The 15,929-nt window shown below is 43.2% G+C and overlaps 1 protein-coding gene across 1 annotated transcript in view; it reads left to right on the forward strand.

The window, feature by feature from the left end:
* RNF41 (ring finger protein 41) overlaps nucleotides 1-14,618 on the forward strand; it is a 34,073-nt gene extending 19,455 nt beyond the window's left edge. The window contains exons 3-7 of the mRNA XM_037848279.1: nucleotides 5,866-5,978; nucleotides 9,235-9,506; nucleotides 10,124-10,259; nucleotides 10,632-10,735; nucleotides 11,526-14,618. Of these exons, the coding sequence (XP_037704207.1) occupies nucleotides 5,889-5,978; nucleotides 9,235-9,506; nucleotides 10,124-10,259; nucleotides 10,632-10,735; nucleotides 11,526-11,877 (954 nt within the window). The 5' untranslated portion in view covers nucleotides 5,866-5,888 and the 3' untranslated portion in view covers nucleotides 11,878-14,618. The remainder of the gene's footprint in view (nucleotides 1-5,865; nucleotides 5,979-9,234; nucleotides 9,507-10,123; nucleotides 10,260-10,631; nucleotides 10,736-11,525) is intronic.
* Nucleotides 14,619-15,929: the final 1,311 nt, after the last annotated feature.

Genomic DNA, 15,929 nt, shown 5'->3' on the forward strand with positions numbered 1-15,929 from the left:
GATTTTTCCCTTTCGAGTTTTTAATGTGTTGTAATACATTGATTGTTTTTCTTATGTTGAACCATCCTTGCATGCCTGGAATGAACCCCACTTGGTCATGGTGTATGATTTTTTTAATGTGTCTTTGGATTCGATTTGCAAGTATTTTGTTGAGGATTTTTGCATCTATATTCATTAGGGAGATTGGCCGGTAGTTTTCCTTTTTTGTAGCATCTTTGCCTGGTTTTGGTATTAGATTGATGTTAGCTTCATAAAATGAGTTAGGTAGTGTTCCATTTTCTTCAATGTTTTGAAAGAGTTTGAGTAAGATTGGTGTCAGTTCTTTCTGGAAATTTTGGTAGAATTCCCCTGTGAAGCCATCTGGCCCTGGGCATTTATTTGTGGGAAGATTTTTGATGACTGATTGGATCTCTTTGCTTGTGATGGGTTGGTTGAGGTCTTCTATTTCTTCTCTGGTCAGTCTAGGTTGTTCATATGTTTCCAGGAAATTGTCCATTTCCTCTACATTCTCCAGTTTGTTGCCATACAGTTGTTCATAATATCCTCTTATAATTTTTTTAATTTCTTCAGGATCTGCAGTTATGTCACCTTTTTCATTCATTATTTTGTTTATATGGGTCTTCTCTCTTTTTGATTTTGTCAGTCTAGCTAGGGGCTTGTCAATCTTGTTGATCTTCTCAAAGAACCAACTTTTGGTGATATTTATCCTCTCTATTGTTTTTTTGTTCTCTATGTCATTTATTTCTGCTTTAATCCTTGTTATTTCTTTTCTTCTACTTGGTTTAGGATTGGTTTGCTGTTCATTTTCTAGCTTCTTCAGTTGATCCATTAGTTCTTTGATTTTGGCTCTTTCTTCCTTTTTAATATATGTGTTTAGTGCTATAAATTTCCCCCTCAGCACTGCTTTTGCTGCATCCCATAGGTTTTGGTATGTTGTGTTCTCATTTTCATTCGTCTCTATATATTTAGCAATTTCTCTTGTTATTTCTTCATTAACTCACTGATTGTTTAGGAGTGTGTTGTTTAACCTCCAGGTATTTGTGAATTTTCTAAGTCTCTGATGGTTATTGACTTCTAATTGTATTCCATTGTGGTCAGAGAATGTGCTTTGAATAATTTCAATCTTTTTAAATTTATTGAGGCTTGTTTTATGTCCCTGCATATGATCTATTCTGGAGAAAGTTCCGTGAGCACTAGAAAAGTATGTGTATCCTGGTGATTTGGGATGTAATGTCCTGTATATGTCTGTTAAATCTAATTCATTTATCAGATTGTTTAGGTTTTCAGTTTCCTTATTGGTCTTCTGTATGGTTGATCTATCTATAGGAGAGAGTGATGTGTTGAAGTCTCCCACAATTATTGTGGAAACATCAATTGCTTCCTTTAGTTTTGCCAGTGTTTCTCTCATGTATTTTGTGGCACCTTGATTGGGTGCATAAACATTTGCGATTGTTATTTCTTCTTGCTGAATTGCCCCTTTTATTAGTATGTAGTGGCCTTCTTTGTCTCTCAAAACATCCCTGCATTTGAAGTCTATTTTATCTGAGATTAATATTGCTACACCTGCTTTCTTTTGGCTGTAGCTTGCATGAAATATTTTTTTCCATCCTTTCACTTTCAGTTTCTTTGTGTCCCTGTGTCTAAGATGAGTCTCTTGTATGCAACATATTGATGGTTCATTTTTTTTGATCCATTCTGCGAATCTATATCTTTTAATTGGGGAGTTTAATCCATTTACATTCAACGTTATAACCGTGAAGGCATTTCTTGAATCAGCCATCTTATCCTTTGGTTTATGTTTGTCATATTTTTCCCCTCTGTCTATTAATATCCTTTATTGTACCCATACCGAATCTCTTTAGTACTGAACCCTTCTCCAAGTCTCTCTGTCCTTTCTTTGTTTCTCTGTCTGTAGGGCTCCCTTTAGTATCTCCAGTAGAGCAGGTCTCTTGTTAGCAAATTCTCTCAGCATTTGTTTGTCTGTGAAACATTTAAGCTCTCCCTCAAATTTGAAGGAGAGCTTTGCTGGATAAAGTATTCTTGGCTGGAAATTTTTCTCACTCAGAATTTTAAATATATCGTGCCACTGCCTTCTCGCCTCCATGGTGGCTGCTGAGTAGTCACTACTTAGTCTTATGCTGTTTCCTTTGTATGTGGTGAATTGCTTTTCTCTTGCTGCTTTCAGAACTTGCTCCTTCTCTTCTGTGTTTGACAGTGTGATCAGTATATGTCTCGGAGTGTGTTTATTTGGATTTATTCTATTTGGAGTTCGCTGAGCATTTATGATTTGTGTATTTATGTTGTTTACCAGATTTGGGAAGTTTTCCCCAACAATTTCTTTGAATACTCTTCCTAGACCTTTACCCTTTTCTTCCCCTTCTGGGACACCAATGAGTCTTATATTCGGACGTTTCATATTATCTATCATATCCCTGAGGTCCATTTCGATTTTTTCAATTTTTTTCCCCATTCTTTCTTTTGTGCTTTCATTTTCCATTCTGTCATCTTCCAGGTCACTGATTCGTTGTTCAACTTCCTCTAGTCTTGTACTATGAGTATCCAGGATCTTTTTAATTTGGTCAACAGTTTCTTTAATTTCCATAAGATCATCCATTTTTTTATTTAGTCTTGCAATGTCTTCTTTATGCTCTTCTAGGGTCTTCTTGATTTCCTTTGTATCCCGTACGGTGGTCTCATTGTTCATCTTTAGTTCTTTGAGTAGCTGCTCTAGGTGCTGTGTCTCTTCTGATCTTTTGATTTGGGTGCTTGGGCTTGGGTTATCCATATCGTCTGGTTTTTTCATATGCTTTATAATTTTCTGTTGTTTTTGGCCTCTTGGCATTCGCTGAACTTGATAGGGTTCTTTTAGGATTTGTAGACCAATTGAAGTCCTTATCTCTAATTTATCAGATCTACAGCTTCGTGGAGTACACTTTCTCTAACTAACCAGCAGGTGGCGTCCACGAGCCACCTGTTCTCCACAAGCCAGTTCTCCCCTGCTTAGCCTTTTTGGTGAGTGGGGGAGTGAGTCTTGTGGGGTCCAATTGGTGTACCAAGCTTGCGTGTGTAGTTGGTGTTGCCTGCCCTGTATATGGGGCGTGTTTCTGGACAGTCAGGGAGGGGGGGTGGCCCTAACAATCAAATCTCCCTGGTGATCCTAGAGTTTTAAAGCTGCTGCAATAGTGTAATCCTTCATTTCAGTCCTGCCACAGTTTGTCTCTGCCACTGACCCACAAGTCCTTGGTATTGGCGTATGGCTCCTGAGACTTGCAAGTGGGCCCCTCTTCCAGGCTGTGCACCCTGGGTCCTCTGTTGAGGGATGACTGTGCTATGTCACAGGTGAGTGTCGTCCCCCCAGGGCAGTTCTGGGCTGCTGGGCTGTGTAGGGAGTCTCCCAGTCTGCTGAAATGATGGTTGAATGGGGCTTTGTTAATTCACACTGCTCCACTTTCCCAACTCTGGGACAATCAGCTGAGGTTGCAGGGAAGGCTAATGTCCACGCCCAGTTTTGTGGTGTGTGCCTGTTATTTGAAGCGCTTCCGTCACACTGGGTTGTCTGGGGCAGCTCTGGGCTATGGGGCTGGCGATGGGCAGGAGTGTTTCCTGTCCACGAGGATGATGGCTGTGAGCAGACACCCCCCTTTTCTTGGGAAGTTGTGGTGTTTAGTGAATTTTCTCAGCCACTGGATTATTGCCTTTTGTCTCAGAGCTCTCTTAGTTCTGCTCTTGTCTTGACCTGCCCAAATTGCAAGTCTTTGAAGCTTTCTGTATTGGGCTTCTTAGAGTAATTGTTTTAGAAAAAGAAAAAAGGATTAAAAAAAAAAAAAGGGCCCTCCTCAGAGATCTAATGGGTTATTGAAATGCTAAGAGACAAAGCAACCAGGGCCATTAAGGAAAGGTCTACAGGGCAGAGAAATCAGCTTTTCTTTGGGATTTGCATATGCACCTCAGGGCCTGAGCTCTGCCCTTCCCCTTTCTATGTTCACCAGAACTCCAAAAATTCTCCGCTTTTATTTTGGAGTTTTTCGTGTTGTTTTTTTTCTATGCCTGTCTCCTCTCTGCTGGGCTGGCTGCTCTCAGATTCTCTGGTGTCTGGTCTCAGTCTATCTATGGTTGGAGTTTGCATCAGTAGAATGAGTTTCTGATAAGGGCTGCCACTGCAGTTCTCCCTTCTCCTTCCCGGAGCTGGCAGCCCCTCCTCCCACGGGACTGAGCCTGGCAGGGAGGGGCGCGGGTCCCCTGGCCGCAAAAACTTACAGATTTCGCTGATCTCAGCAGTTCCATGTTTTCATGAGTGTTGTATGAAGTATGCCCAAAGTCAGATTGCTCTGTGGTGTCCAGTCCACGCAGTTCCTGGCTTTCTACCTACCCTCCTGGAGGAGTAACTAAAACATACAGCTCACCAGTCCGCCATCTTGCCCCGCCTCTGCCCCACAATTGATTTTTGTGTGTTGCTGTTGTACCCTGCAACTTTGCTGAATTCATTAATTAGCTCTAGTAGCTTTCTTGTAGATTTTTTGGGATCTTCTATATATAGGATCTTGTCATTTGTGAATAGTTTTACTTCTTTCTTTTCAATTTGGGTTCCTTTTATTTCTTTTTCTTGCCTAATTGTTCTTTCTGGAACTCCCAGTACAATTTTGAATAGCAGTGGTGAAAGCAGACATCCTTGTCTTGTTCCCGATCTCGGGGAGAAGCTTTCAGTCTTTAACCATTGCAGGCGATGTTAGCTGTGGGCTCTATCTTAATCCAGTGCTGTAGTTTAGTTTGCATGTGCCGTATCAAGGCCTGTCTGCACCTTGTGCACCCCTGACCCCTTTTAAATTTCTTTCTCCTAACTGGACAGTGTGATTCTAAATTCCTGAGAACTGTTTGATTGACTGAGCTCATCTTTTCCAGGACATCACATGTTGATGTCTAGTCTGCGGACTGGCTGCCCTTGTACCAGGTGCCTGGCTTTGATCCAATCTGCCCCCAGTTGAATGCACACAGGGCGGTTTCAGTCATTGTTCACCAGCTTCTTCTTTGGGTTTGATCCTTGGATGCCCAAAGGAGTGGTGGGCAGCATCAGTGTGAATTTGAATTCTTGCTCTCTGAATATCTTTTCTTCTTTATCTTCATAGCCACCACCTAAATCCAGACTCTCACCATCTCTCTCTGCCCAGATGTTCTTTCTGTCTTCAATCTCTGCCTTGTGAACATTATGATTCTAAAAGGGAACTTATTTTATTTTGTTTATTGTATCACTTCCTTTTAGGTCTTTCAGTGGCTTCCCAAAGCCTTCAGGATAAAGTCCAAACTCTTTACATACGATTTCATGTCCTGGTCCTTGCTTGCCTCTGCAGCCTTATATTTTGACACGCCTTCCCTTGTATCCTTCAGGTCAGCCTTTTTCTGAACTACTTGCAGTTCCTCAAACCCATCACATGCCTTCTTACTTCTGGGCTTTTGAATATGCTATTTTATGTAAAACCCTAATGTCTCCTTCCCCAAACACCTAGCTAACTCTTACTTGTCCTGCAAGACTCATCTCTGGTATCACCTAGTCCTGGAAAACTTTTTAAAACCACCTGTTCCTTTCAGCCAGGTTACATACCCACATTTCTTGCTCTCTCCCTGTGTTTGCTATATCAGAGTATTTATCACTTCATATCGTAAGTGTATTCTTATTTAATGTTTTCCCACATTAGAATTAAGTTTCTTGAGTCAGCTTTTTTCTTTCCCAAATAACTGGCATATAGTAGACTCTCAATAAATATTTATTGAACAAATGAATGGATCTTGGCAATGAGTTCATGTTGGCCACATATCTTATCTGTAGGCTTCTCCTAAACTGGCCTCTTTTGCCTCTCTTCTCCCTTCCAGGACCTGGGTTTCAGTGATGAGACATGGGGTATGATGTAACTCGTTTCCAGGGGGATGTTGATGAAGACCTCATCTGTCCTATTTGCAGTGGAGTCTTGGAGGAGCCAGTACAGGTGAGTTGGTCTCGTGGCTGGTTTGGTGGGGCAATGGATGGTCGTGGAGCTAACGGAAAATATTCATGGGGAAACTGAGGCCCATAGTCTGGGACCCATGGGGAAGACTATATTCTGGCTCCCCATCTTTTTCTCTCCTCCCCTCCCTCATAGAGGTCTGGTGCAAAGGAGCAGCAGCTATAAGAGTATTAACTTTTAGAGTCTGTCTAGAAGTGGTGACCACAGAGATCCAATGGTGTCTTCTAAGGTTGCTCTGAGATTTTTCTGCTGTAAAATTGTCAACCATATGTTTCTTGTCTTCTGAGAGTAGCTCGGTAGCTTCCTTTCCTCTTCAGGGACTCTGGCTAGATTCTATCTCCCTGTGCATGATTGAACTTCTAGACTCCTGTGATAAGTTCTCTCTGCATTTTGATGAGGTAATCAGCCAGTCTCCCTGCAGGCCTTTTCTGCCTGCCTATTATCTAACAAATAGGAAATGGAGAACTGAACTGTTTTCTTTTTGGGACCTAAAAAGGCCAGTTTTTGATGCAGCCATGCACTCTGCATTTTGACATGACAGCTGCCACCTTCAATAGGTCATTTCTCTACCAGCCCTGCCAGACCAGTCAGTTCTATCTTCCTGGGGCAAGTATGCGGAGAAGCTCATGATTACCTGGCAAGAAAAGTGAGATGGATTCTTAGAGTTGTATTCATGGCACATCATCCTTCAAGGTCCTTATTGCCCTTACTCTGTAAATACCAGTTAATCCTCTGCCATTTCTGGCCAGCTAGAGATAATCTCATTCTCTGAACCAGGACACCAGTCAGTGAGGCCTTGTAGCTCTTCCCTGATTCTATAACTCCCAGGGGCTTCCCTTGATTCTTTGAGTTTGACTCTCCTAGCTTCCAACAAACTAAAGGAGCAACAGATGCCTGAACTGACTAAAACTTGGACTTCATTCCAATGGGAACTAGCCCTGGACTATCCCCTGTCTAGGATCATTGCCATTAGAAGCAGATTTTCTGGGTGTGGAAGAAACTATTCTGGCAGTATCAAGAGGTCTTGGGGCATGTCATATTCCCTCTCCTACCTGGTGGGGCCTTGTCTATTTTCTGGCACTATCATTTGAGGTGAGTCATGTGTGGAAGGGTCAGTGGCTATCAGTGACTGTCTAAATCAGATTCTTCTTCTCCCCTTTCTGCCCCAGCCTCCAAGTTTACCTTCTGAGGACAGGCAAACCTTTTGAGGCCAGCTTACCAGATATTTCTAAGGGTAGCAGGTCCCTGTGAGGGATGCTGAGTTCCCCATGTCATATTTATTTATTTATTGAATAGGTAATACATTCACATGGTTCATCTATAAAAATATATCTTGTGAGAACTCTCACTTCTGTACCTGTTCCTCTCCACCGAATTTCCCCCTCCCCCAACACATAACTTCTTTTTATCAGTTTATTGGCTGGCTTTCCTTCCAGGGTATATTTAGGCAAATACAAGCAAATATGAATATATATATTTTTTTACGTTCTCACCTTTCTTATACAAAAGTTAGCAAATTCTGCACACTTCTGTGGGTTTAGATAGGGAATTCTTGAATGAGCTGACAGTTGAGCTGAGAGCCAATGATAAGGGACCATTCATGCTACTACCTAGAGGAAGGGCATTTAAGGTGGAAGAGAGAACAGCAAAAGCAAAGGTCCTGAGGCAGGAACAAGTTAGGTGTGGTCAAGGAATAGAAAGAAAGCCAAGATGGCCTGAATACAGTGTTGGGTACATGGGTTGAGGTGAGATCAGATACGCAGGGGTCAGATCAAGTAAAATTTTACAGGTTCTTGCCAGCCACGTGCCTTCCCAGCTAACAGAGGTTTTCTGGACGCCATTGGCCATCCTTCAGTGAAGGTATACTTGTGTCAGTACCTTAATTTGGATATTTTCATGGCCTTCAGACTGTAAATCTATAACCAAATAAACCCCCTTTATAAAAGCCAAAAAAAAAATTTTTTTTTTACAGGTTCTGAGTAGGAATTTGGATTTATTATAAGCACAATGGATACCATTGTAAAGTTTTAAGCAAGGAAGTACTATGATCTGGTTTGCATTTTTAAATAAATGATCATTCTACTGAATGTAGAATGTAGAATAAGGGGACAAGAGAGAAGTAGGGAGACCATGTTTAGTGGCTGTTAATGAATGAATGACTAGAGTGCCTATTAAATCCCAAACACTTTGCTAGGTGCTTGAGCTTGAGCTTGAGCTGGGTTAGTGGCAGTAGAGATGGAGAAAAGTGGACAGATTTAAAGTGTTTTTGGAAATAGGGTCTTTAGGACTTTGAAAAGAATCATGTATGTCTTTGAGTAAAGAAATCTGCCGGCAGTTGGATTAGTGATCTTGAGCATGACTTCTTTCCTTAGCCTTTCTAGGTTTGTCTTTGGTGTTTGTGAGCATCTTGAAGGCAGAAAGGGTCCTCTCTGGTTTTAGCCCAAGCACCTAGCAAAGTGTGTGGACATAGTAGGCACCTCCACAGAGGCCAGGGAATCCTCTCACTTTGAGGGATTAACTTTAGAAGCTACCTGAGTTATCAGGGAAGTAGTGTGAAATATGAGCTTTATGGAACTGAAAAGAATGTGATCCTAGGAAAAATTCCAGCTCTGTTTTGGAGGCTAGGCCTGGCCATTGGGACTTAGGGCGACACCTCATGTCAGCCCTCATAAAATAAGAACTTGGGCTCACCAAGAGAGAGGACCAGAGTCCTGGGCTTTTAAAAAAGTATTTTTTTGCTTTCTTGCTTTGAACTTTTGCCAGTAAGTCTCTGCCCCTCTCTCCCCCACACCTGTGGTCTAAAGCATCCTTTAAGATTGATATCAAATTCTGTCCTCTCCATAAATACCTGCCCTGATTGACATAGCCTGAAAAGATCTGTCTTACTCTGAATTTCTATGGCAATTACTGTGTATGTAATACATTTGGCAGTTAATAATCGGCTGTCTTTTGTCATCTTTCCTATTGTCCTGGAATGTTATTTATATCTCTCACTGTTGTATAACTTCTTGTTTATCTTGTCTCACAACACATTTGTAATCTTGAGCACAGGAAGCATATCTTAAGTCTGTTCCCCACAGTGCCTTGTCCATAGTAGAACTATACTCTGCTGTGATCTCAGAGAACTCTGATCCTAGAAGCTGCTCAAAGGCTTGATTGGCTTTGTGGGGTTATCCTATCCAAACTCTTAGCTCCTGCTAATTCCCTTGTGCCCCTTTTCCTCTGCTCTCTCTTCTAGGCACCTCATTGTGAGCATGCTTTCTGCAATGCCTGCATCACCCAGTGGTTCTCTCAGCAGCAGACGTGTCCGGTGGACCGTAGTGTTGTGACGGTCGCCCACCTGCGCCCAGTACCTCGGATCATGCGGAACATGTTGTCAAAGCTGCAGATTGCCTGTGACAACGCTGTGTTTGGCTGCAGTGCTGTTGTCCGACTTGACAACCTCATGTCTCACCTCAGTGACTGTGAGCACAACCCGAAGAGGCCTGTGACCTGTGAACAGGGCTGCGGGTGAGATTCCCCCTAGGCCTCCTGCTTACTAGTTGAGGAGGTCTCCTGGGCATGTAGGCAAGGAGAGTCCTTGGTCTCCCTGGCTCTCTCCCCCAAGATATCACCTCCTTGCTGCTTTTCAACTATCATCTTTTTGCTCTTACTTTAATAAAAGTAAGTCAGCAATCTGTGTGATAATACTAAATATTTTATCCTTTCTTTTCAGTCCAATACTACTTTCTCCTTGTCAGGTTGACTACTCTAATTTCCAGCCTTCTCATTTCCTCTTGCCTTATTTTTCCTTTCTGTGGGGTGTGAAATATATGATTAAATGCCAGCAGCTGAAGCTGTGAATCTACAGCTCCTCAGAAGGAATGAGTGCACAGGCAGAATCTGTAGGAGGAAAGGAGAACCATGTGGCAGGGGAGGAGGGATCCCAGGGAAAGTAGATAGCAAAGGGGCAAGGAGGGAGCTTGGAAGAAGAAAGTGAAAGGAATAAATAAAGGGAGGCCTGAAACGGAAGTTAGAAATTTTGGATAAGAGAAAGCCCATTCGGCAATTTTCTGCCACAGTACAGGCCTTTGCCCACATGTTCCATTGAATGCCCCGTCCTGCTCTTTCCCCTCCCTGGGCTGCAGCCTAGAGATGCCCAAAGATGAGCTGCCAAACCACAACTGCATTAAGCACCTGCGCTCAGTTGTACAGCAGCAGCAGACACGCATCGCAGAGCTGGAGAAGACGTCAGCTGAACACAAACACCAGCTGGCAGAGCAGGTAAGGTCTGGAGAACATGTCCCTGACATGCAAATAACTGCGTGCCTACGGCTTATTGCTTGTGCTTGTGAGCTGGTATGAGTGGATTCTGCCTGTGGTTTAGTGAAGAATCAGATTGGAGCTCTCCTCTCTTCTCTTCATCCCTTTCATGCATTCATTCACCTAACATTTATCAAATGCCTTCTCTGTGAAGGTACTTTGCTGAGTACTGGGGCCACAGCTTTGAATGAGACAGTCATATCCCTGTCCTCATGAAGCTTATACTCTGGTTGTTTTACACAGCTCTCAAATGCTCACATTCTCAGAGAAGCTTTTGTCTTTCATCTGCCATCTGCCTTAACCATCATCCTTGGTTCTCCTTCCCTTCAACAGAAGCGAGACATCCAGCTGCTAAAGGCATATATGCGTGCAATCCGGAGTGTCAATCCCAACCTTCAGAACCTGGAGGAGACAATTGAATACAACGAGATCCTAGAGTGAGTGTCACTCAGGACATGGAGTTGCTTGCTCCACATCCTGGCATAGAGGCCTGAAAGGAGGAAGAGCAGGGGAGTGGTGGAGGAGGGCAGCAAGAGCTGGTTTAGGGCCACCATGTCTCGCTGTTGGGTTGAAGGACAGGGGCAGAGGAGAAGAGGATAAACCTAAGTACAGGGTCTGTATTTATTTGGGGGTTGGAAAGGAGAGTACCCACCATGTACAAGCCCTGTATTAAAGGCTGTTGAGTGCTAGAAGGGTGACAAAGGAATAGAAGATGCCATCCCTGTCTTCAAGTAGCTCACAGTTCAAAGAAAAGGAGACAGGGTGCAAATCCAGGAAAGTGATCTAAAATACAACACAAACAAGTGAAGTCTAAGATCCCTTTCAGTTCCAGAGTTTATACAGTTCATAGACTAAACTATAAGTGTGAATCAGTATATAAAGGGCAAATAGTGCTGAGTAGGACAAGTATAGAGGAATAATTGCTTCATTCAATAAACATTTGTTGAGCACTTTATTATATGCCAGGCACTGTGTGCTAAGTCCTGGGATTTCAAAGAAAAACAACAGGAGCCCTACACTCAAGGAATTTAATCTGGTGAGTAATGCTCAGTGGCTCAGATGGGACCATCTGGGGCAAAATTTGGAGTTTCTGATCCAGTGATAGAAGGAAAGAAGAAAGAATAGGTTTAAGCTGAGTGCAGAGTGGTGGTAATTCCTATTAGGAGAAAAAGCCTATGCAGAGAAAGGGGAAGAGCTGGAATGACCTCCCCTCCCCCCTCCACACAGGTGGGTGAACTCGCTGCAGCCTGCAAGAGTGACCCGCTGGGGAGGGATGATCTCGACCCCGGACGCCGTGCTCCAGGCTGTAATCAAGCGCTCCCTGGTGGAGAGTGGCTGTCCTGCCTCTATCGTCAACGAGCTGATTGAAAATGCCCACGAGCGTAGCTGGCCCCAGGGTCTGGCCACACTAGAGACAAGACAGATGAACCGGCGCTACTATGAGAATTACGTGGCCAAGCGCATCCCTGGCAAGCAGGCTGTGGTTGTGATGGCCTGCGAGAACCAGCATATGGGTGATGACATGGTGCAGGAGCCGGGGCTTGTCATGATATTTGCGCATGGCGTGGAGGAGATATAGGACATCACGACAGGCTCCCAGGATGAGATGGAAATCAAAAACTCCCATCACTTCACCAGCTGGGCCCTGTGTCCTTTCCCCTACCCAAAACACCATGGCCTACACTTGAGCAACACATCTCCTGGCTCTTCTGGCACTGAAGGGCCCCAGGGTACTTTGCTCAGCCTTTCAGGAGGGACACCCTGACTCCCTCCTTTTGCCATATTTCTACCCCTAAAATGTCTGTAAATTCCCAGTCTGGTTAGGAAGGGTCCCCACCTCTTATCTGTTTTCCTGCGTAGGGTCCGTGGTTCCAGATGTTTTCAGAAAGCACAAAGAGATCCATTTCCCCCAGAGGATCAGAGTCTAGTGAGGAAACTCTTAATTGACCCTGTCCTCCAAAACCAGGGATTCAGAGCAGGCATGTCTCATGACTCTTAAGCAGCATTTAGGGAGTATCTCAAGGGATAGAAGTCCCAAAGAAATGAGAAGGGTGGAACCCAAACCCTAGAATTAGTGAGGCCAGATAGTAATTGGCAATCACCAGTGGCCCTAGGGGAAGACTGGACCTCTGTGCCAAGCAATATTCCTGCTCATCAGACCTTAAAGGTGCAGGCTCCCCCTGGGCCTGCAGGTGTGCAGGTTGGGATGCCGAAAATTTTCAGATGAGCTCTTCTCTCCTATACACTTTCCCAATGAGGGGATGTCAGGGTTGGGGTTGGGGTTAGCCTACTGTGGTTGATAGGCTCAGCAAGGAGCCGTTTTCTGGCTTTTGCTGAAATAGGATAGGCACTGCCTCTTACACGGCAGTAACACATCCACAGACCCCTCTCCAGCCCTATGATTGTAGTTAGTTATTTTGATAATTTCCTTTGGCCATTGTGCTTTGTTTATATTTCCCTCCCCCTCCCACTTTTTTTAGAATGGCCTGGTTATGGCTACCCCACTTTCCAGCTGAGCCACATAGTTGGCAGTTTAATTTATTTACTTTTTTTTTTTTTTTTAAGAAAAGAAAAAGAAAAAAAATCAACAAAACTTTTCTTTTGCTGTTCCTGTTGCGGGGATTCTGGTAGGGTGGGGCAGGGATGGGGGCTCTTTTGTATTTTTCCTTTTCTGCACAACCTTTGGCTTTAATATAGGAAGAACCAAGGGAGTCCCTGGCTGAACTGATTGATGTCTGCCCTGACACTTAGTAACCTCATCTGAGATGAGGAGCTTCTTGCACTCCAGTGATGGAAGGGACAACCCAGCATCAATGCCGGTGTCCTCTGGAGAACTTTGTTTCCAGCCCTTCCAGGGTCTCATCCTAAAACTCTGGGTCGATAGTATTAATTTTGGAGGCAATCCCCACCCCATCCCCTCTTTTCCTTGAAGATACATAGGTAGCTTCTTAGTTTTACCAGGCAAAATGGGATGGAAATTATGTCCCTAGGCACCACTGGGTACAGGCTTTGCTCTGCCTCACCCACACCCCCAAAGGACTTCCGTTCCATTTCAGGCTACTGGGGGCATTCCTTGATACTTAGGGTGACTGGCAAAATAAGGCAAGGGGAAGGTTAGTGGGTGTGATTATTTTATATGCAGGTGGGAGTGGGGTTGGGGAAAGACTTGAAACGTTCCTCCCCACCATAGTATAACACTTTCTTCCTTATTGGAGTTTTATTCCAGGCCAGCTTGCTGTAGGTCTGGGTAGTTGGGGCATGGTTCCACTGGGTTTGGGGTGGAGGGATAGAGCTTGATGGAAGTAAGGAACAGTCATACATTCCAGCCCCAGGACATTGTGCTCAGGAATTTGAAAACGCTGCTATACTTAATCTGGTTACTTCATCTCTTCCACTCCCCTCTGCCCCTTCCTGTCTTACCAAGGCCCCTACTCTCCCATCCTTACCCTCAGATGGAGCCAGGAAGCACGGTTAAGGCTTCCCTACCCTTTGCACTAGTGTCTCTACAGGTTGCTGGTTGTGTTGTATGTGCTATTCCATGGTGTTGACTGCACTGATAATAAACCTTTTAATCAACTCTAAATTCTTAATGCAAAACCCCTCCCCTTGTAAAGGATTCTCCTATGCTTTGGCTTTTCTCTCACCTTAATTCCTTTTACTTCTTCCTTGCTTTGTAAACTATCCTTCTCCTAGAACTAACCTCTGTTGCAGGATGTCTGTCTGGGAGTAGTGTGCATCTCACATCTGCTTTGCCCTGTGTGCCCTCCTACATTCTTTCTTCCTGTTTCTTGTTCTGTAGCCACCAAAGCTCTCTATCCAGTGATCTGAATTGTGCTCTTTCCAGAGCCTGCCTTTACCCCAAATTCCATGCCTCCCTAAGTGCTCCTGGGATTTGGAGGCACATTCTACAGAAGATATTCATGTATTTTTTCCCTTTGTCCCCAGAAACATCTTTGCTTTGGAATCTAGGATTCCATCGCAGGCAGGGAAGCTTTCACACACACACACACCCATCTCCCCCAGTGTCTCCTAAGAAAGCAGATGTGAGGAAGGGAACCTGAAACACCTGTTCCTCTTGTTGTCAAGACTTTGGTAAACCTCTTGTAGGCATTTTGCAACCTTCGCCCTATCATTACATAAAGGAAATCCTTTTTTCCTTCAGAACCGTATTTTAAATTTGTTATTTATCATGCATCCAATGTAAAAGTAAAAAATGTAATAGTTCTCTAGATATTCTAGTAGGTTAAAAAAAAAAAAGGTATTCCTGCACCCACTGACTCTACTATGCTGTCATACACATGAGGTCTGGTTATAAAGTAATGAACACATTCCAATATAGAACAGAAGAGGTAATATATGTTCTGTAGTGATTACCAATAGAAGTCAAAACTTTTTTCTGAAGCTCCTTTAAAATTTCTTTCAGAACCTGCTGCTCATTCTTTTGAATGTCATGAGTGGTACCAAATCTTCCTTTTGGGGTAGATTTGGTTTTTGGAAACAAGTATTCACTGAATATCTTCTTTGCATGGTACTCATGAGGGGGGTGGGGATGGGGGATTTAGGCACGAAAATGGCACCTACCTTCAAAGAACATACTCCCTATTGGAAATGAATATATAGTAAGCATAATAAATGTGCTTGGTGAATTTACAAGCAATATGTGTAGCCAAGGGAAGACAAAGCCACTGATTCTGATGGATATCAGGAAAGGCTCTTCAGAAGTTGTACTTGTTCTAGATCAGAGTTCAACAAACTACAGTTTGCACCTCGCGGCCTGCTTTTGTAAAAAAGCTTTATTGGAACACAGCCATGCCCATTTGTTTACACATGGTCTTGGAGTAGTTACAATAGAACTATGGCCTGCAAAGTCTAAAATATTTACTCTTCGGCCCTTCACAGAAAAATTTCATCAATTCATTGCAGACTTTTAAGGTCAAGGGAATTGGTGAGGTGGGGATGTTGGTTGGTTGAATTTGTTTACTTTAGTATATGTATTTGAAAATCACAACATTTTTCTACATTGCCAAAAAACCAAACCCTTAAAATTAACAACATACCCTCAATCAAAGGCAAAGCCTATAATTGTATTTCCCCAATTGTCCCAAGAAAAGTCCTTTATAGCTAACTTTTGTCCATGCCTGGATCCAATCCAGACCATGCATTACATCAGGTTATGTCCCTTAACTCTTACCCTCTTAATCTGGATTCCTGGAACAACCCTTGTGTGTGTGTAACACTAACACTGAAGAGATTGGGCTGGTTGTCCTGGAGAGTGGCCTTTTAGATTTCACTGATTGCTTTTTTTTTTTTTTAATTCAGTTTTATTGAAATATATTCACATACCATACAGTCATCCATGATATACAATCAACTGTTCACAGTATGATCATATAGTTATGCATTCATCACCACAATCTATTTCTGAACATTTTCCTTACATCAGAAAGAATCAGAATAAGAATAAAAAATAAAAGTAAAACAAGAACACCCAAACCATCCCCCCCATCCCATCCTATATGTCATTTAGTTTTTGTCCCCACTTTTCTACCCATCCATCCACACACTAGACAAAGGGAGTGTGATCCACAAGGCCTTCACAATCACACTGTCACCCCTTGTAATCTACATTAT

Source organism: Choloepus didactylus, chromosome 8 (assembly GCF_015220235.1).
Source record: "Choloepus didactylus isolate mChoDid1 chromosome 8, mChoDid1.pri, whole genome shotgun sequence".
NCBI classification, from domain to species: Eukaryota; Metazoa; Chordata; class Mammalia; order Pilosa; family Megalonychidae; genus Choloepus; species Choloepus didactylus.